The sequence below is a fragment of the Clytia hemisphaerica genome, unplaced genomic scaffold, assembly GCF_902728285.1.
Source record: "Clytia hemisphaerica strain Z4C2 unplaced genomic scaffold, Clytia hemisphaerica genome assembly, whole genome shotgun sequence".
In the NCBI taxonomy this organism is placed as follows: domain Eukaryota; kingdom Metazoa; phylum Cnidaria; class Hydrozoa; order Leptothecata; family Clytiidae; genus Clytia; species Clytia hemisphaerica.
Window position 1 is genome coordinate 876924 of NW_027103726.1, and position 21261 is coordinate 898184.

Genomic DNA, 21261 nt, shown 5'->3' on the forward strand with positions numbered 1-21261 from the left:
CTAAGAATAAAGCTTCATAATGATACGGTTTTACCGTGAATTTGTGAATATTAACATAACTGAAACGGATGGAAAGACAACTTTGGACACCTGCAGATGTCTGCGATTGCTAAAGTTCACATCACAAACACAGCCTACCCAGTATACATTCGTAGCCTACTGTAGGACTAGAACATCATACAATTTCTTATAAAAAATGTCAAATTTTATGTCACCTGAAATTCTAGCTTATCAATTAAAAGTTTAATCTTTTCCTTTTTTTGTCAGCAACATAGTAAAAAAATATACACGAAAAAAACAACAAGAAAAATACAGACAAGTCAGTCACCAGTAACCAGCCACAATATTAAACATGCATCTATTATGCTTGGTGAATATCTGGATTCTTTTACATAACGTGATTGCCACTGACCATACAAAATTAACATACGCAGAATGGTATGAAAAGGTATGGCAAAAATGGAAGAAAAACGGTTATGTTACGAAAAGTAAGTACATCTTTGTATGTTCAATCTCCAGAGAAAAGGTGTTTCAAATTCCAATCAACAATATGCACCAGATTGTGAAACCACTGCTAAATTACTCTCGATATCTACTATTGGTGTTCGATCAAACTTCCACCGGCAAGTCTTCTCTCCCCCCCCCAAAAAAATCAATTATGGAGTTTCCAAAACAAAATCTATCCCTCTCATTTTACAGAGAATTTCGAATGTCAAACTAAACATTCCTTCGGTAAAAAAGGAATCATCGAGACACCAAATTTCCCACAACATTACCCAAACAATGCCGATTGTACTTGGGTTATCGAGACACCTAAAGAATTTACCGAGATCCGTGTCCGGTTTGTACAATTCAACGTTGAAAACGTCCGATGGTCAAAACTTTGTATCAAAGACTCACTGGAGGTATTCCAATACCATGGCCTTGATAAAGAGAAGAAAGGTCGATACTGTGGGAAACAAAACGACAAAGAAGTGACTATATACGGAAATAAAGCAGAATTCCGCTTCCAAAGTAATGGATACCGGGCGAGAAGAGGTTTCCGTATTGAATGGGAAGCAGTTAAAGGTCAGACTTCATTCGTTAATTCAATTCCAAACCTTTGAGTAGCCATCCTTACATACAGTCAACTCTCTGTAATTCGAACTTCGATTATTCGAATCTCTCTTTAATTCGAACTGAAATATTAGTACCCTCAGATTCTCTCCATAATCTAAATCTTTCTACAATTCGAAAATAATCCTCGGCTCCTTGAAATTTATCACGGTCATTGATTCTTCTGACATTCAAAACAATTATTCAAACACTTCCCATTTCTTTGCCCTTTCGATAGCGGAAAAAATCAGAATTCGCCTTGTTTGAGCGGCAAAACTGCTCTGTTTAGGGGTAATTATGAATGTCCGAGGGGTCAACTGATGTTTGTCCGGGGGATTAGATCTGTTGTCCGGGGGGTAAAAAGTTACTATGTCCGGGGGGTAAATTTCAAAGAAAATTTATATCCTCCACCAATAACAATAGTTGACTTTAACCGAAGTATTTAGATTCAGCACTGACTTGATCAACATAATCCATTGAATATGTAGAAAATGTTATTATTCTTATACAGGATGTGGTGGAGTTATAGAGCACGAAACTAATGGCAAGATTGTTCTTCCAAAATACTCCAAAACAGAAAAATTGGTTCATTGCACTTGGGAAATTCATGCACCGAAGAATCACAATAAATTTGAATTAGATGTCAGCAAGTTGCATTTACCACATAAGGGATATGGTGGTTGCAGGTAAAATATTCTTTTGTGTGACTATCAATGGATGATCTGAGATAACAAATGCAATATAAGAATTGTGCTATGAGGAAAACACTAAAAAAGCTTCGTTGACAAAAAGAGAAAGCAATTTTGCATTGACGGAAGAGGGAAAAATGAAAAACTTTTGACCGATTTTACTCAACACAGTTGATCCCAAACTCGAAACCAGTCACATATTTTGTTGTTTTATTCTGATAGCGAAAAATGAATCCTACTTCATACTCTTTGGACTTTTTTCCGAAGATTATTAAAAAGTAAATGGGTCCCAAGTTTTCAACTATTCCCCAAAAAAGGTACCCTACAAGGGACTTTGTACAAAGGCACCCTGACTAGCGGCACATCCCGCCATATATACCTTTTTACCAATTTCCCCGGGTCACAACCACGCCCATCAGTAAAATCAAAAAAATGGTGCCAATATGGCTCTTGTTACGAGATTGAGATGATTTCAATTATATTTCTTTCAGTAAAACATCAGTAGAGGTCATGGACGCAAATGATCAAGTCCTTTCTAAATTCTGTCACTCACTCAATACACACAAAACGATAACAATTCACGGAAAAATGTTTCGAGTTCGCGTCAAAATTAATCGTAAAACAAAACGTACCGTCTTTCGTGCATCATGGACAACGTCGTCCCGTAAATTACCAAAGCCGTATACCGGACAATGCGGGCGCCCTTATATGGAAGTTGTACCGGAAAGCATATTGCGTGATATAGTGAACAACGAACAACGACATCGTAGAGCGAGGCGACTTGTAGGAGGAACTCCTGTCTCAAGAGGCGAATGGCCTTGGATTGTACAGGTGAGGTTTAAACATATTTTGCTGTTTTTAACAATACGCTTCTACAGCCAAAGCATAACCCAAAAAAATGCCATAGAATTATACAGCTTTCCAAAGAAAACAAGAAAAATTCCATTTCAATTTCTTCGGAGAATGGAGCGTCAAACAAACCCTATCCGAAATGCATCCGACGCCCCTGATTTATCTAAACAATGAGATTATGTTAATTCACCAAGCATCTGAGATGTTCAAAAAATTAACCTAATCGTCTTTCTTTCATTATCTTTTTCTTAGATTCAAACCACGTTGTTGACAAAGCATTTTTCAACACGTACTGTAACCTGCGGAGGAGTAATTGTATCACCAACACACATTTTAACGGCTGCTCATTGCATCAAGCGAAAAGACGAAGAAGTTATTCAACATGATCTAATATTTGGCTCCTCTTTTGAAGGAAATACAGATCAAAAAACATTACACGTTGACCCAAGACAAATTACAGTTCATCCTAAATTCACCATTGATCCAAAATCAGGAAAACCTCAAAACGATATCGCAATTATCCAATTAAAAGACCAATTAAAATTTGGTTACGATTTACAGCCTGTCTGTTTACCTTCAATCAAAGACAAAGAAGATGAAAATTGTCATTTTGCTGGCTGGGGAAAGACAAGTGAAAATAGCCTACAAAGTAAAACTGTTAATAGCATTCAGGCTAGATTATGGGGACATTGTGATCGTTCACCGTCCGTGATTTGTGCGACGTACGACGGTGAAAAGGCCGGTGCTTGTAAAGGAGACTCGGGATCGCCTTTAGTATGCACACGTAAGAATGGTAGCAAATATTTGGTTGGTATATTATCATATGGAGGGAGGACTTGTCCTTCTTTGGTCGATGGACATATGGATGTTAGGTATTATATGGATTGGATTGTTAATGTTATGCAGAACAAGAGCATCAATTCATAGATTCAAACAACACACAACAGAAGATAATTACACGGCAAAATTGTGCCAATTGGCCTGATGATGGGAGAAGAATCTCTTCAAGTCACGCTCCCGGGGGGAGGGCACTTAGGCAAATGAAGGGTACGGGTTTGCCACTAAGGGTTTGCCACTAAGGGTTTGAAAAATCAAATTTCAGTCCCACTAAAATCGGGAAAATAGAAATAAAACTTTTTTCCCCTAAGAACATCAAAATTTTGTCAGATAAGTCTCAATAAGGATTGTAAAAATCACAACATTTTTTCCCTCATTTTTAGCACCGCTAAGGATCCGAGGGTTGAAAGTCGGGCGGCACATACCCGCCAGCTCGCAAGCTCCCCTGGGGTCACGCTAAACTTCCGAATATAATACTAAAATTTTCCATAAACACAAAATAACTTCTGAAAAAGAGGATCCTTTGCCTTTAGATTTACCGTCGTAACTTGAACTTTCCCATACTTAAATTAGGCTTTTAACACTTCTAAAAGCAACTACTGAAAGTGGCTTTGAAAGTAAAAAAAAGTCCAGAAATGATAGCCCAAGCAGGCATCCAAAATTTGAAAAAAGTGAGCCGAAAAAGTGATAATTTTTTATATAAATTTTTTATGTTAGCCAATAGTAATATATATTCCTTATTTCTTATCATAGTATTTATTTGTTTTTATACCAAGAATTTCTTTTTTAGTACGAAATAATTAGGATAATTAGTAGTTTTTTAATCGTATTGAAATACCAAAGAATTTTGAAGCGTTTAGGTGAGATTACCTTGTCAGAAATTCAAATTCAATATATATTTTTTATCAATATTAAACAATACTAAAACAAAAACCTTACGAAAGAATATTTTTTATAAAATTTTGTGCAAATTATAAAATACATTATATTTACTCTAAAACTTATTTATTTGTAGCTAGATTTTTTTTGTCGTGTATATTTTTACAGTGAGATAATTTTTTAAACGACTTGATTGATGTATTTTTCAGACTAGCATTTTTACCACAGAAAAATTTTAATCAAAAGAAATTAAAAATTTGAAGCATCCTTAAAGGGGTGGATAAGGGGCGGGGGCGAGCGGCGTTGGCTCTGGAGAGGACGGGGGTGTTTCTTTGGGTCATTGAAGAAACAGATGAAAAGTGGCAACAGCGCTATGGCTATATTGTGGCTATAATACTGAAAAAGTTCGAAAAAAAGAACTTTGTGGTGGTTGGCATTGGGCTGACAAGTGAAATGATTATCCCATTGTAGTTGAATCCAATATTCGGGCTAAAGTATGTTTTGGACAGGGTCCAATTTTGAAGCAATATTGCAAATAGAGCAATGGGGACAAACGCAGCTAAACTAAGGAAAGAAAGACTTGGTCAGTGAACAGTTTGGAGCTGAAATAAATAAAGTGAATTAATTAATAATTATAAAATAACTAAAACTAAAGATTGAGTCGTTAAACCCTCCCGGGTTCAAAACAGGCAAAACGATTCGATACCTATGAAGCCATTTGTGTCGTTCTCAAAGGTTTCTTTGTCTTGGTGGCAGCAGTAGTTGGGGTAGACGTTTTGGTTGGTGAGTGGTTTGGAACTTGTGGTAGGCCGAATGCAGCGGTTGACTCGTCACCTGTAAAAGGGTAGAAGGATGCATAAATTCTTACTATACGTTCGGTTGATTATTTTCTAAAAAATTGCACGAGCTCTAGTTTAGACGGCCGACTTTCTGGGTAGGCAGAAAGTGGGCACAAAGCTGGCAGTTAAAATCTTTGCTTGAAAAAGATTGAAAGAAGACATTGCATTGACGTCAAAAGAGGGCAGCAATGCATTGACTTTAGACAGTCCACTCTAAGCCCACTTTAATTCACAATTAGAATGGGCAGGGCGAAAAGAGGGCCGTCTAAACTAAACTTGTGCATAGCTTCAATTGTTCAGTACGTACAAATACAAGAGTAGACAGATTTTTATCCTCCAATCTTATCAAACTGACTGATATGAGATGGAGGGATGTAGTGATACGTTTGTCTTTATTATGGAAGGAAACATTGAGCATAGTTATTGGACAAAGTCGAATCCACGAGGCTTTGTCGAGTATTATCATACCTTGAGTGACGTCTAGTTGTTCCAATTCTCGTTCCAACTCATCCATATCGAATTCCTCATCCTCAAGCTGTTTCAAACCTGAAAAGAAATCGAATTATTTGAGGTTTTATTTACAGGTTTAAACTCTATAGTGATATTGAGAAGCTGTTTTGTATAATCCGAAATCGTTTAATTTTCTCTGAAAATTTTGGAAAATACAGACCCTCGGTTCATTTTAAAGATCTTTGAAATTGCCCTCTATTCGTTCAGGCAATTTCAAAAAACGTCAAAATAAACCTCTGGTTATTTTTCCCTTCAAAGCCATACGATTACTAACACTAATTATGATTTCATCTGTGGTACAGTTTAGACGACCAGTGCTATTGTGTCGCATCGTCAACACAAAGCATTCCTTTCCAAACCACGTGTCACCTAGGAAATTCTAATGTCTATCAAAACTAACATATCCAAATAAATCAAGATTGGGCTATTCCAGAAAGAATCCGTGCCCCCTGATGAGGATATCAGATATCCAGATATCAGATATCCATATCAAAAGTGGATATCCAGGGGGTTAAATATCTACAAGGGAGCGGATTTCTAAGGGGTAAAGTGTCTTTCCAAGTAAAAAAATACGATATCCAGGGGTAAGTAACTTTATAAGAGAGGATATCCAGGGGGTTGAGCATATTTTAAGAGTGGATATCCAGAGGGTCTTTACTAATAAAGTAGGATAGGTTCGATACTTCGAAAAATCTATATCCTCAACAGTGAGGGTAAAAATGCTTTCTGGAAAAGCCCATTAGTCAGTTTAGACTGACATTAATAATAATTTTAAAGGTTTTTGTCAAAGAAATCATAGTTGCAGATTGTTACACGACCAAAACTTCTTTCATACCTCCAGAGAGTGCGTCAGAAACTTCTCTCGCCATTTCATTAGCCTGAAAGAGAAAAAATTTGATAGTTTTCTAAATTCAATTCTAAAGTAGTTGTTGAAAAAACCTGAGGAATTTCACCAATTTCATCCTTTTTAATAATGACCTAGGTAAAAGGTTTTGGAAATAACCTCTAACCAAACAATGATCAAATTCGAATTTGGAATAAGAAATCTTTAAGATAAACTTGCAAAAGTGGTGTCTTGAAAGGGAGAAAAAACTGTCATATTTTCTTTGCAAGGATTCGAATCTTCGAATTTTGGCTCATATGTATCTACGACCTATTTCCACCGGGTTTTAAAAAAATGGACTAAATCGGAATGAAATTTTAGCTTATTAAATCACTGGTTTCAAAATAGCTCTCAATATAAATACAGGGTGTTTCAGAAGAAAGTATACTCAAAAAGTAAAAAGAACCTCAGCCGCTTTATCGATGACACTTTCGATATGTTCAACAGTCAAGCCTTGTTTTTTGTAAGTTTGATTCAATAACGTGGCCGATGAATTGAACGCGTCGGTTATCTATGGGGCAAATGTATAAAAATTACTTCGGGCATGTTGTCTAAAAATAATTTCTTGCCTTCCTAATGACGATTTCTAACTCAAAGTGGGCATTACAGGAGGACGTAGCCCATGCCCAAAATACTCGACATTGGCACTTAAAGGGTTGAAGAGAAAGAGCTTTCGATAAGCACAATAGAACGTATCTACAGACGAAGAATCGAGTTAAAATTCCATCGATTTGAAAATGGCCTTTTGCGAGAAAAGACGAAAACATACCAATTTAGTAGTCTCTGTTTCTTGGACCATCCCAAGATGATCTTTCATCGTGAATAACGCATTTTGATTGGTCCTTAGTTTTTTCTCCAGCTTGTGGCGTTGGGCTAATACTTTCTTCGCCTGAAAAGGCAACAATGAAATATCATAAATAATGATAAAGACAGTGGATGCACTTGTCATTGTCATCCAGGGTAGTCAGTAAAATGAGGTGGGTGGTTGTTTCAATATATGACTAAAAGAAATACAGGGGTTCACCTTTCCGAAAAAAGACCTCCTCAACATTTGGGGTACAAATTTTTCTGGAATAGCCTATAAATGACATGCCACGCACTTGTTTCAGTGGACCATTTTAAGGATTCTTTTTAGTAAATGTTATAATAGGTAATTACACGGTCGAAAGGAATTATGGGGAGTCAGGGCCACAGATATCTGTAAAGCCCAAAGGGCTAGATTTGCGGCTTTTATCAAAAAGTGAAGCTCATCTTTGGAAGGATTTCCTACCAGAGTCACGTGACTAAAATATGCAATTTCACCGGTTTGACAGGTGTGAAAAAGCGTTTTCCGCCTACGTTTTTTGATCTCGCGCTCCGAAAACAATTAAAATGCTAGATCCTATCCATCGGCACGAAATTTAAAAAGTCAAATTTTTGCTTCACTTTTTTTTGCTGGAGAAAGCTTAAAGTTGCAAATCTAGCCCTTCGGGCTTAGATATGTGTGGTCAGGGCCACCGTGCCCTCAAAAACGACTTTTTGTTGGTTTGAAATTTTGTATGTTTTGGCCTCTGACCAACAGAGCGCCGACCAGTCCTGGAAAACTATGAAAATTGTATCTGAAACAAAATAGAACTAGAAAACAACTCATAAAATTTTCTATTATTACACAATCTCTCAATTAACTCAAAAGAGTTAACTTTTTTTCTCCATGAGTATTACACTTATGGGAGGGAGAACAAATGCATTATTTCAAGATGCATTATGACTTTTTCAATAATAGAACATTGGAACGAAGAGATACCTGTATTCTATCATTTGTCTTTACAAGAGTTTGCGCGTGTTTCTTTAATCTAAAAAGAAAAGTTAAAGAAAATTCAAAATCCCAGTTACACATTTTTGGTCAGCCTCGGTGACCCTTCAAATCGGTTCCGCGATTTTTTTCCCGCTGAGGAAGCTCTGGATCAACATTTTGTAACATTTAAAACCGATTTCCCGATCTCACTTTGATTTCTAAACTTTCTTCCGATCGGATTAACTTTTTGGGTACTTTTAGTTTTTGTTTATGTTGAATTTTCTGATACTTTTTATTGTTGCTTTTTATTGCAGTACAGTAGTTTTTGCAATAAAAACATATTTTTCTGGTTTGCCTCTAGAGGGGGGTTGATGGTGTTATAATGCTATTGGAATTTGATAAAGCATACAAAAGTACAGCTACTGTCTAAATTTGATAAAGACTGGATGCAATCGTGTTTTTTTGGACTTGAACGTGTCCTATGTTTGGCTTCAGACGACCCTGCCGATACACCGTACATTCCGGCATTATTTTTGTCTGGTGTTTTCTTCATTAAATTTTCAAAAGTGCACACCGGACTACACCGGACTGTCTGGTACATTTTTCTCTCGGAAACAAAGTACACCGGAACTTTTGTCCAGTGATTTATCCATATATTTGCGCACTTGACAAACTGCACCGGAATGTCCTGTGTATCGGCAAGGTTGTGGCTTCAGTCATATTATATAAGGCGGATCGCAAAAAATTGTTTGGTTCCTGTTATTTCTACTTTAAAAAGTGGGTCGTTCGGTCGGTCGATCGAAAATATTTTTCTGTTAAAGAAACAGCTACATCTTGTTGAAAGGGAATCGGCGTGGACTGGTCCGAATTAAAATATTGAGAAACCGTCAACCGTGGATAAACTGGTTTTCGGTTACTCTCCATTAATTAGCACACGGCTCGCTACTTCGATTTGAAAACTTGTAAACACAGAGCGTGCAGAGGTTGACAGTGGGAATCCAGCAAAGCAGCGGAAAAGCTTTCAGACTTACAGACTCTACCTGCTGCCGTGGTACAGTGGTCATCAACCTTGATTCCTGTACGGGAGATCAAGGTTCTATTCTTACTCACGGCAGCTCGCTTGGCAAGTGAGGGAACCTTCGCCCGGGTCCACCCATGCCATGTGAGGCGGGGAATCGGGTAGTCAGTCCAAGGTGCTGACAGGACACTAACTTGGTGTCTATAGTTGCGAAAATAGGCTTCTCAGCCTCCTGCAACTCAACCACATAGACATAGACATAGACGTAAATCAGGGTCGGTCAGATGATGGGAACCAAATGATGACGATCACACAGTTTTTGTTGAAATTGATCAAATTATTTTTCACGCGTCAGTTCCGAACAGCAGATTTTTCTGATATTTGCGCACGTTTTTGGCTTCAACTAAATGGTTGATATGGAATGAATGGTGACAACAGTGTTTACATATCTTTCATCGGACTTGCAGAAAGCGGACTGCGGAAAGTTATGAGAAATGGTTTCTAGATTTTTTAATGAAGTATAGTCGAACGTGCGCAACGCACTGGGCTCAACTTCAGTGGCTTCAAATCATTCATAGGCCCAATTGTAGACCCCCAGATATTCACCCAATGAACAATTGTGCAAAATTTCAACCAAATCCGATCATTTTGGAGGCCTGTAGACTGCTCCAAAGCTTTAGCCTCGTTTTGGCAAAAAACTCGTTCCCAGGCCCCAAAAATCAAAATTTTTGAAAAATGTAAAAAACACCCCCAGATATTCACCCAAGGAACAAGTGTGCAAAATTTCAGCCAAATCGAACAATTTTTCAAGTCTCCAGGCTGCCCCAAAGTTTTAGCCTCGTTTTGGCGAAAAACTCGTGCCTAGGCCCCAAAAATCAAAATTTTCAAAAAATGTAAAAAACACCCCCAGATATTCACCCAAGGAACAAGTGTGCAAAATTTCAGTCAAATCGAACAATTTTTGAAGTCTCCAGGCTGCCCCAAAGTCTTAGCCTCGTTTTGGCGAAAAACTCGTGCCCAGGCCCCAAAAATCAAAATTTTCAAAAAATGAAAAAAACACCCCCAGATATTCACCCAAGGAACAAGTGTGCAAAATTTCAGCCAAATCGAACAATTTTTGAAGTCTCCAGGCTGCCCCAAAGTTTTAGCCTCGTTTTGGCGAAAAACTCGTCCCCAGGCCCCAAAAATCAAAATTTTTGAAAAATGAAAAAAATACCCCCAGATAATCACCCAAGGAACAAGTGTGCCAAATTTCAGCCAAATCAAACAATTTTTGAAGTCTCCAGGCTGCCCCAAAGTTTTGGGACATACACACAGACAGACACACAGACAGACACACATTCTCAGATTCTAACTCAACTGAAGTTGAGAATATATACCAATACCATCAAGTTATACAACATGGCCACTCTCTGGCAAATTGTGTTTTTCTAGAGTGTGCGGTTTGTGACTACTGTAGCTTAAAATTGTTAATGGCGACCAGTTACAATTTCTGGTAGGAGCTGCAGAGAATTGTGACAATAGGTGTTATATACTGGAAGTTGGTAAAGTATACAGACTAAAATTGTTCCTGCTTTAGAAATTTATGAAGGATCAAAATATTTCTCACAAAGTTATATATATACTGAAGATGTAATATCAGTCATTTTAAGGAAAGGAAAAGATTTGATATATAAGCAGCTTAAAAAGATCTAAATTAAAAAGAAAAGAATGTTTTTGTATTTTTGAAGATTATTCATTTTTTGATTTATTATTTTTTTGAAATCATTCCAATATCAGATGAAAAATAAAAAAAAGATAGATTTGGGACTTTGAAACAAAAGAGAGATGGTCAATTTAAAAGAATGAGAAACACAAAACCACCAAATAACAACTCTCAACACACATATATAAATAGAAAACAAAATTTATGCCTGAAGTCCCGGACTTGTGACCGGTTCAAAGCGACTTTACACGTGTTACGGGTACCCAACACTCAGTCTCCCTCAGGCAATATCTAAAACCGACCCGCAGTTCCAAACACATAAACAAACTAAATAATAAAATAAAATTAAGAAGAGAAACAAGCTAAAAGATATTTATAACTGATCCATTTCTATATAGGCAAAAACTATGTTTTTCAGGAGTTTGCGGTTTTCTTAAAGTTTGTAGCTTAATGGCAGTCAGTTACAATTTTTAGAAGAAGCTGCAGAGAGTTACGACAAAGTGTTATTGGGGTTTTATCAAGTAAACAAAAAAAGTACACTTTCTATGTAATGAAAACTAAAAATGGTTCTGCACTAAAAACACTAAAATTATGGCATGTATCTTTATTTTGGGTTTGACTTTTTGGCAATTTTCTTATTTATTTGTAGTATAACACTTTGGTCAGATATGGATATTGTCTACACCCAACAGAAAAAATGTATTATAACTGACTAAAATGAACAAAAAGTTTAATTACACTAGACTAACTAACATCCCAAACGAGCGAGGTTCCTGGACTTTTCAACCGGCAATTAATTGCCATTGTATCGAACGCTGATCTAACATTTGCTCGCAACTCATCAAAATTATCCCTTTCACCCCTTTGACCCTCTAACCCTTAACCCTCTTAGCTCTTTTGGCTGACCTTCCAGCCTCGGCTGGTTTATTTTATTTAAGATTGGTATTTAAAATGATAGTATTACATTACATAATCGGCAATTTACAGTTGCCAAATTTCATAATGGTGATATTCTTGCCATATTCTTAATTTTTTTGGCCAATTTGATCATGGATATTATTGCTGCAGTCTCCTTAAAAAAGCGTGTGACTCTCTGTTTCATTGATACGTTAACGGAAATAAGTAGCCAGTCAAGTGGTGACGAAGTAATCAAACAATACAGTGGCAGAAAATGGGCCATTCCATTTTATATTCATACATGAGGTGGACGAAAATTTCCAGAGGGTAATCCGAGAAAATATCCAGGGCGTTTTTTTTCATTTTTCCAAGGGGGTAAAAAGTTATTCTAAAATTTCCACGGGGTAAAAGACTGATTTCAGTTTTTGCCCAACCTCAATTTAAGGTCTGAAAAGGTACTTTTGCAAATTTCGCCATTTTCAAGGGGTATCTACACATTTCGAATAATTTTTTTTGACTTGAAAAGGCTCGTCCACCCCCTGTATGGATTTTTAATGTAACAGCCCAATGTAAGATTCAGGGAGACCAGAAAAACCGTTCAAGTTAAGAGGAAATACGAGATTTGAAAAGTTGAATATGGCAATGGCAGTGGGGTATTCAACTCTACCACAGACGAGTTTTGATTATTTTCTGCGAAGAAGAATTTGGTACAGGCTATTGAATACATAGGTGTCTGTAGGTTTTTGTGACCTTTTCTTTCATCTTTTAAACCACGCTTTAAGTAGCCTTATAACGGCTTTAATTTGGAGAGGTGCTAGTCTTGAAAATTTTAGTGGATACTTAACTTATTAGGTTAAAAAACTGCTAGTTTTGAAAATCGCTAACAAAATTATTAATCTATTAAAGTTACAATCAACGAAACAATTATATATAAAAGAAACAGTCTGTTTGGTTTTATGTACCGAAGATTATTTTGAAAACGAAATAACTCATTTTGAGCATAAAAATCTAAGATTTAAAAAAGATAAATCACTTTCAAGTATGATTCTCTAGGGATTTGATTTAAATGGAAAAACTAGACTGGATATACGAATCTGTTGGATTTTTTAAGCATTATCATGTGTATTTTCAGTTTTATATGATGATGAGACAACAAATTTTCCTTACGAACGCCTTACACTCAATTCACAAAACGCAAAAAGTAGCTACTACAAATTAGTTCCTTTAGTTTTAGTTTTTTTTATCTTTTAGGTTGAAATAAAGAAAATGCTGATTCATGGAATTTATATTGTGGCCGTTTTTACTTTGACTCTTGGTAAGATCTCGTTTCTGATTGGTCCCTAGGGAGTGGAAGTTAAAGGGATTCTGGGAAAGCTTCTCGCTGTGGTTTTCAAAATAAAGTGCTTTTAAGAAAAAGAAAAATACTTTTTAATTTCGACACCCTGGAGAGCACAACTCACAAATGAAACTGCGGGTAGAACGTCCTAAGACTTGCTATGTGAGGTTAGAATCACTCAAATAATAAGGTTAAAGAGTCCAGCTCAATAAGTATTAATGCGTATTCTTATACAAGAGAAAGAAGCTTGAAGTTTTTATTGTTTTCCGTAGGGCTAGATATCAAGTTAAATGAAAGTCCTGATGGTTCGACGCTCGATGAAGGTAAGGTTGTTTATCTTATTCTCAAGCTTAGAATTTAGATTTCAAGAACTCAAAGGAAATAACAATCATTTAACCCAAAAAACTAAAATATTATCGAGATGAAGAAATTCGTAATTTATGAATTATGATGGATACACTAATCAAAACTCCTAATTTAATAACAAGCCACGGTCTTGATAAACTAAACGTTTCTTTTCTGATAACTTGATTATAGATCATTTAAGTATAGCAATTGATGATTTCTGACCAGGTATTCATGGTTCCATGGATTTCCACCAAAGAGTCTGTCAAGATTTTTCGGAGAAATATAGACAAACCAAGCTTGACAAACAAAAAGTGCATTAAGTTTTGATTTCAATGATTCTGGCGCGGTAGCTCCACTGTTAGCCGGTCACAACACTTCAAAGCTTATTTGATATTCATCCCAAATCTGTCAAATCATAAGATCATCACATTCACCGCATGGCTCAAGAGCTTGACCATAATATTGGCAAAATGGGTTTACATAATATTGGTTTAAAATTAATCTATTTTACATATCATTTTCAGAGTATGTTATATTCAAAAAAGGTTGCGCGCCGGACAGGTTAAGTATCCCTTCAAATAAATAATCCTATTTACATATCATTTTCAGAGTGTGGCATCTACAGTGCAGTGGTGCATAAAAACGAGAACAGTGACAATGATAAAACAATCAAAATCATGACTGGTTCTGACCGTCACCAACCAGTGTGGAGGCACAGGAAATGGCCTTGGATGGCATTGATCAAGAACACCACAAGTGCATTATGTAATGGTGTCCTTATTAAGAAGAACTATATATTGACTACAGCTTCATGTGTGGGTAAGAAACACTGGTCTAATCATGATAATACACCATTTTGATGTCATCACGAACCCAACAACTGATCGCTTGTAAGTGACTTTCAACCAATCAGCTGTTGGGTCCGTGGAAAACATTATAATGGTGCATATCATCGTGAATAAGGAAATCTGTAGCCTATCAATTGTGTAAAGAAGTATGATGTACCTTAAACTAATTAGAGTTAATTAGAACCCGCGATTTACAATTTTTTTGCAAATTTTTATCAAAAAAATTAAAAGATCACTAAGGAAACAAAGAAGAACAACTTATATCTATCTAAATCTTTAAAGCTTAGTACACTTGAAGCAGTCCTCATTCCGTCGCTCATTCATATAGAATTTGATGGGTTTGGTTGGTTGAAAGGTGTATTTCATATAGGGAAAAATAATAAAATTTTGCTGTGCGTTTTTAGACGATGAGGAGCAGGACGATCTGGTGGTCGATTTGCATGGACAAAAATATGAGATCGAAAAGATAATGACACATGAAGGTTACAAAGATGATCGACCCTTGAAATTGACTGGTGACCTTAGTAAGTCTTAAGAAATTTTCTATGCAAACGATGTCCATTGTTAGACTTCATCAATGTAGGAGCTTATGTTTAAATGTCTGTATAGTATTTATTATAACTGATAAACTCGAACCCAATTCCCCTATGATGTCAGAGTTTGCTTTACTATCTACAATCAGTGCCATAACATATTGGCACTTTTGGCTAATTTACCATTTTTCGAAAATTGAAGTTCGAGCGAGAATGTCAATTGCGGGCCTTCAACTTGATTTCAACGATTATTTCGATCTGGGAGGGATTTATTGGTTTCTAGGCTATATTTCAAGTCCTACTGGACCATTTTTGAACTTTTGGATCCTTAGATCCTAAGGTCCCAAGTCTTAAGTCTAGCGTTATAACTAAGAGTTAAAACTCTACCCTTCGAACCTACTTTAGAGCACTTGCAAACCTATTTTGGTTTCAAAACACCCCGGTGGATTTCCTTTTTGTGACAAGTATTTCGTCACCGATTGTAGTTGGATATTTTCAGTTGCTTTTTAAGTATTTTAGATTAATGATGAGTAATGTTTTTTCATTCAGGTTTGATCAAGCTGAAAGAGCACGCACCCACAGCAAAAGATAAAACAAAAGCCATGTCAATTTGTCTACCAAGATCAAAGAAACAACCTTTATATGCTCAAGAATGTGCTGTTAGTTTCCTTTGGACCAGAGACAAAGAGAGAAAAGAAGTAGATACATCAGCTGGTTGGTTTGATATTGAGGATTGTATGAGAATCCCAAAGAAGGATGAGTTTGGGAATGAAAGTCTCCTACAGTGTATTCAAACAGCCCAAGATCTCAAACCAAAAGGATCAACATCACAAGTGGTGTATTTCTTCAGTTGCAAAATGTCTGGTTACTGGTCAGTGTTTGGTTTCAGTAAAAACCAGAAACATGTGACCAGGAGGGGTAAAAAGACTTTCTCGTTTTTTTTAACGTTGACAAGATATTTGGCATGGATTAAGAAACATTTGTATAATATGGACGAAAGCAAAATACCTGATCTGGATGAATAAAAACGTGTGTAGTAGATTTTTTCAAATGGGACTTAATACAAAATTTAATCTGAAAATACAAAGAAATGTATACAACTTACTGTTGCAGATCTTTTTCAATCGATTTTGAATCCAATGTTAATTTGGCTATTGCTCTTTTTAACCTGGTGAAATAATAAATGAATATTACTAGAAGATAATTATATTCCTTCTTTCTGTAAAAACAAAGGATTGGTTCTGGATGAGTTTAGCTAGGTTCTTTATCAAAGAGGAAAAAGATTTCTACCGCAATCAAAAGGCCGTTTAAAAAACTTTTAAATGTATCCAATGTATTCTGACATTACATCACGGACAACCAATCAGCTGTTGGGTCCGTGGAGTACATTGCAATGGTGCATATTGTGAATATAAATCACATGGATACCATGAACTAAGGATTATAATAGTAAAAACTTGAGCGACATGAAAAAAGGAATTCATACTTGACTGTTTCAAAATCAAAAGATGTAACTGGATCAACTTTAGACTGTGACTTTTGCTTGAACTTCACAATCTGGAATAAGATAAAGTGTTGCAGATTTTATAATCAAGATTCAAAATAAAAAAAATTGTTTGTATGGTTTATGCGTTGAGCAAACTCTAATGCAAAAATTAGTATAGGGGTCGGTTTTGCCTGATTGTAAGGTTAAAAAAAGTGAACAAATTTCATTTTTTTTAAAGTAATAAGGGATACTACAGTAGAATTGAAGGATTAGAAATTTCACTTGTCGGGGGGGGGGGGTAGAAATACTGTCTCTCAGAAATATAGGAAAGAAATTTCAAAATGTGAACTGTATTTCACCTTCTCGTTGTCCTCAGAGATTCCAATTTTACATTTCCCTTGATTTTTGAGATGACCAACCAAACATATCAAAGTATCTTCAGAGATGACTTTGTTTTTCAGTTTATAAGTCTTGAGAACATTCCAAGGAACAACATAATCTGTCTTTTCATATTGTACAGATTTGTAATGTGTTATCAATAATTCTTCTGACAGCTCCTGAAACATAATTCATTTCATCTTTTGGGTTTTTCTTGTTTCAAACAACATTGATCATGTAATTTATACCTTGTTGACAAATAAATTTGTTTTAAATCTATGTAGCTATCTTTTTCAGAAGAAAAATTTTTACAGGAATTTTACAGGAATTTAATTTGGCAGATGGTGGAAACAACTAAATTTAGCTGGAACTTTTAATTTGGCAGATTTTGGCTAAATCCACCAAATTTTCTTTCCGCCAAAATTTCCTACCTTAAGGTAGTATCTTTCCTGCTTGCAAACATTTTAGTAATCATAATTGGTCATGTACCTCTAGAAGCTCTTTCAGAACAAACTCTGTGGATTCATTGATGCCTGAGACATATTTTCTCCATAACCAACTGGTGGTTTTATATGATACAGAGACTCCCCATTGACCCCAGGTTAAGTCAGGAGAAAGATCTGTCACATCTGTCTTCAAAATGAGTTTTCCTGATTGATATAAGCTTGATACAACTATTTGAAGACCTGAAATGTAAAGATAAAATCATAGGGTATATTTTTCAAATAGCTGATGTCCAACTAAAGAACTAAAGAGTAAAGTGTGTATGTGTAAAGTATTAACATGCCCTCCATCTCCTCCCTGATCTCTTCTTCTTCATATTGGAGGTAGGCCAAAGTCAATTGGGGTTATTTTCATATAGGAGTAAAAAGTCAAAAATAGTAGTCTATTTTTTTCTTTTATTGAAATTATAGGCAAAGATCATAAATAAGTTGTGTACTCACGCCATCTGACTGACTCGCTTTCTTTCTTAAAAATCCAGCCCTTTTCTAGGCGGGAATCTGATTTTTAAGCTATATTTCTCAAAGAAGTTAGTTGTTCAAAGCAGCCAGCATTTTGATCATTGTAAGTTTTTATTTAAGATTCCTATCTGAATTATTATGCGTTAAATAATCATGTTGCACCTTGCTTGCTCTACAATGATTCTTGCTGCCTGAACAAACCTATACCCAGAGCACATCTTCCCAATAATTTCAGCACCCAACAACCCCCTTTTCTCAGAGCCCATTTTTCTGATGATTTTAAATGCCTACAGACTGACAAACTCACATCTTCACTATGTGATCCATCAAGGCCCTATGTTGTATCAAAAAAACAAAGCTCAAAAATTCCAGTGAGATTGTAACACCTCCCTTATAACCCTATTAAAATTTATGTAGCTAATATACTCAGAGAGATTGACTTTTTGCGAGTTAGGATGTCATGTTGAATAATTTAATTAAAACTCCAGCATTAAAACAATGACACATTAAATGCATATTTATTCTAAGTGTATATTAATGTTTTTATCCTTGTTTTAATGCTCGAGTTTTTAATCATTCAACATGACATCTTAACTAGCCAAAGGTCTATTAGAGTGCTAGGCCATGGAGAGGGCTTCAATGTTCCATTTCCCACAAGGCACTCCAACGCGCCACAAAAAAGCTTGAACTTGATCTTAATCAAACTGAATGTTTCTCTACTGGGAGAAATACACTAGAATTTTGTTGAGTCATTTAAATCAAATTTAGTTCAATAAAATGAATAAAAATGTCACCATCATTTTGTATAAGATTCCCATTTCAGCACTAAGATTCTTGTCACTTTTCCGGGAACTTTCTGCTATTTTTCCAGGGATAACTAGTATTAGATTGGAAAGGGATTGTTTACATCTTAGTGTTTACAATAAAAACGAAACTGCCTAACTTTTCGAAGATTATTTTTCAACTACCGGAAGTCGGAAATCGGTGGTCTTTCTCTGCTAGAAAAATGGCAAAGGAATCTTTGTGTGGAAATAGGAATCTTATACAAAACACCGGTATTTTAACATTAAAGTGTATCCAGATATAATTGGGAGTAGAAACAAGAATGCCTGTAAATTTTGATAGTCCGATATAATTGCGAAAATCTTTTTGCTTGAATGTATTTTTGGTTAAAAAATTCATAATTTTTAGCAGCTTAATTTGCGATTGCAAAAATTGAGCTTTTTTTTTACTTATGTTACAACGTTCATTTTTACAGCAGTAGTAGTTCAACCTTAGGTTAAGAAGGTTGTCAAATTTCAAGGCAAACAGAAAAATCCTTCAGAAGATATGGGACCTAAAATACCCCTTGCTAGCACTTTTATGAAACATCAAATCTCCAAATTGTTAATCTTAAAACCCTTCTTAAACTATCCACTTTTGATCTGGAGTTTTCTGGAGTTTCTGAACCTTTAGGATATTTCTAAGTTGGACTTAGTCAATTGTAGAGTTCAACTTTGATACCTTGAAATTTGCCAAAGTTAGTCCAAGTTACTCCTGACTGATTCACATACCAGAGTTAGCCCCAACGCTAGGGGTACCCCTTCCCGGGGCCTAGAACCCTATATTTACCTACCAATGCTACTCCCAACCCTATTTTAACTCTCAAACTCCAACCGTGGCCTTTTAACTGATCCTGGGGCCCTAACTGATATAAAAAATTTTCTCCCTCAGTCAGGCCATATTTTAGAAAGACAGGGCAGCATCCGTTAATGACAAAAAGGAGCACTTTTTGTAGAGTTTTTCCACTAAAAATTCGGTTTTTACCAAAATTTTAGCTAGTGATTTCACTTTCAGGAGGGGCAGCATCCGATGACCGGACGCTAAAAGGGCTGGAAAAATGGCTTGCCAGTTTTCAGAGCATGTCATGGTTGCCCCCAAGGAAAATTTCTAACATAAAACTCTGCCCTTAAGAAGATCCGTTTCCCACCACAAAAAAAGCCAGAAAAACAGGTATATAAATAGAGGAGGGTGCCCAGTGCACGAACGGAAAACTTATTTTTCTCTTTTTTCGCTTACTTTTAGTTTTTACATAAATCCTTTTTGACCATCTTGTAGACAAGGTTGAAGTCCTTCTTTCAATTTGTTATCACTTTGTTTGAAAGCGTCTTCTTGGAATAATAAGCCGTAGAAGCGAGCGCTCTTCGGACCCAGTCCGCGAACGAGGAACCAGTGCGCGAACGATCTTTTGAAAGAAAAAAATAGAGCTCCGCTCACAGGTAATACTTTAACTCTCTTCCGAGATGATACAGGAGTATTTGAACTTTTCAAAACCATGCGCTTTTTCACCAAAAAAGCGTCTTTTTTATAAGAACTTTAGCGTCTTACTAACCTGTTTATTTTTGTAAATATTTTCTTGTCGTCCATTTTTTTGTTTTTCTTTTTCAAGTTTTGCTCATCGAAAAGTGCGGCAATGTAGTGTCTTCTTTTTTAATCGAGATCGCCAGCGCTTTCGAATGTTTTGACGTTGCAATGTCTTCATTTTGAATATGGTGTTCGGATCGTTCGCAGACTGGAACCTTTTTTATATCAACTATTGGTGATATGTTTCTATTGATTTTGAATTAATGAGCTAACATGTTTCAATGAAATTTTGTGTGATGGAAGATAACAGGTTTTTAAAAGAGGAAAGTCATTTTCAGAACTCTTCTTGCGCAAATTTTCTTATAAAAAACATTTTCTCTCGCGATCAGCCATGTTTACAAAAATCCCGATTTTCGTGATTTTTTTACTTGGCCTCGTTCAAAATCGGTTTGATGTTGTTCTAGTGCTCCGTTTATTTTAATTTTTGGAGAGATTGCAAGGGATAGTTTGAGGATTCTGCTGCACAAAGGAAAGTCTATAGAAGTTTGTTTTTAGTTGTTTTTTTTCAAGTACAAAGACGCTCATTCGTGCACTGGGGCCGTTCGTGCACTGGCGACTCGACTCTATATCCAGTTTTAATCCAATGAACCAAATTTAATAATCATTTTTGTGGCAGCCCTGGCAAAAAAAACTTCTGATACAAAAGTATATGAAAATTGACAATAACAATAACACTGACACATATTCATTTTTGTTTGTAAAAATAATCTATACCTCTTGGACTACGAGCGGTTCGTTCACTTTTAAACACTTCTTGCAAACGCCTGCAATCAACACAGATTTCGTCTTGAATGTTACAACTTTCAACGACTTCCTTGGACCAGAAGTTTAGCTTACTGTCCCAATGCTTTGGATTTATGCTCTTCTCAGATGGAAACGGAGAGTATAGGAAGTTCTCACGTTCTTCGTCGATGGAGGGGAGCTTGTACTTTTGATCGTCGTCCATTTTGTTTTCGTTTGACTGAAAACGAAAGTGAAATTCAGAAATG

At 36.0% G+C, this 21261-nt stretch overlaps 3 protein-coding genes across 3 annotated transcripts; 2 read left to right on the top strand and 1 right to left on the bottom strand.

Annotated features, from left to right (window-relative positions):
- The first annotated feature begins 256 nt into the window (after positions 1 to 256).
- Positions 257 to 3655, top strand: LOC136804679 (ovochymase-like). The gene is made up of 5 exons (XM_067061287.1): positions 257 to 488; positions 700 to 1068; positions 1607 to 1781; positions 2276 to 2615; positions 2889 to 3655. Exons 1-5 carry the CDS (start codon positions 353 to 355, stop codon positions 3561 to 3563), a joined length of 1695 nt encoding a protein of 564 aa, XP_066917388.1. The 5' UTR covers positions 257 to 352; the 3' UTR covers positions 3564 to 3655.
- Positions 3656 to 6510: 2855 nt separating this feature from the next.
- On the bottom strand, positions 6511 to 21244 carry LOC136804737 (charged multivesicular body protein 7-like). Its single transcript, XM_067061342.1, has 9 exons — positions 20987 to 21244; positions 17397 to 17593; positions 16889 to 17086; positions 16530 to 16600; positions 16149 to 16211; positions 8368 to 8416; positions 7354 to 7473; positions 6991 to 7095; positions 6511 to 6579 (listed from the first exon to the last, which is right to left on the bottom strand). Exons 1-9 carry the CDS (start codon positions 21216 to 21218, stop codon positions 6511 to 6513), a joined length of 1104 nt encoding a protein of 367 aa, XP_066917443.1. The 5' UTR covers positions 21219 to 21244.
- Positions 13230 to 16155, top strand: LOC136804680 (chymotrypsin-C-like). Its single transcript, XM_067061288.1, has 5 exons — positions 13230 to 13293; positions 13587 to 13637; positions 14272 to 14481; positions 14915 to 15034; positions 15593 to 16155. The coding sequence occupies exons 1-5, from the start codon at positions 13245 to 13247 to the stop codon at positions 16066 to 16068; spliced, it is 906 nt and encodes a 301-aa protein (XP_066917389.1). The 5' UTR covers positions 13230 to 13244; the 3' UTR covers positions 16069 to 16155.
- Positions 21245 to 21261: the final 17 nt, after the last annotated feature.

Bases quoted from the DNA above. Each gene is read 5' to 3' on its own strand.
- LOC136804679 (XM_067061287.1), top strand. From the start codon at position 353: ATGCATCTATTATGCTTGGTGAATATCTGGATTCTTTTACATAACGTG. The intron at 489-699 runs GTAAGTACATCT...CTCATTTTACAG, and splicing joins AAACGGTTATGTTACGAAAA to AGAATTTCGAATGTCAAACT. The intron at 2,616-2,888 runs GTGAGGTTTAAA...TCTTTTTCTTAG, and splicing joins AATGGCCTTGGATTGTACAG to ATTCAAACCACGTTGTTGAC.
- LOC136804737 (XM_067061342.1), bottom strand. From the start codon at position 21,218: ATGGACGACGATCAAAAGTACAAGCTCCCCTCCATCGACGAAGAACGT. The intron at 16,601-16,888 runs GTGAAATACAGT...ATCTTATTCCAG, and splicing joins TCTCTGAGGACAACGAGAAG to ATTGTGAAGTTCAAGCAAAA. The intron at 16,212-16,529 runs GTATGAATTCCT...TTATTTCACCAG, and splicing joins TTTGATTTTGAAACAGTCAA to GTTAAAAAGAGCAATAGCCA.
- LOC136804680 (XM_067061288.1), top strand. From the start codon at position 13,245: ATGCTGATTCATGGAATTTATATTGTGGCCGTTTTTACTTTGACTCTT. The intron at 13,638-14,271 runs GTAAGGTTGTTT...TATCATTTTCAG, and splicing joins TGGTTCGACGCTCGATGAAG to AGTGTGGCATCTACAGTGCA. The intron at 14,482-14,914 runs GTAAGAAACACT...GTGCGTTTTTAG, and splicing joins GACTACAGCTTCATGTGTGG to ACGATGAGGAGCAGGACGAT.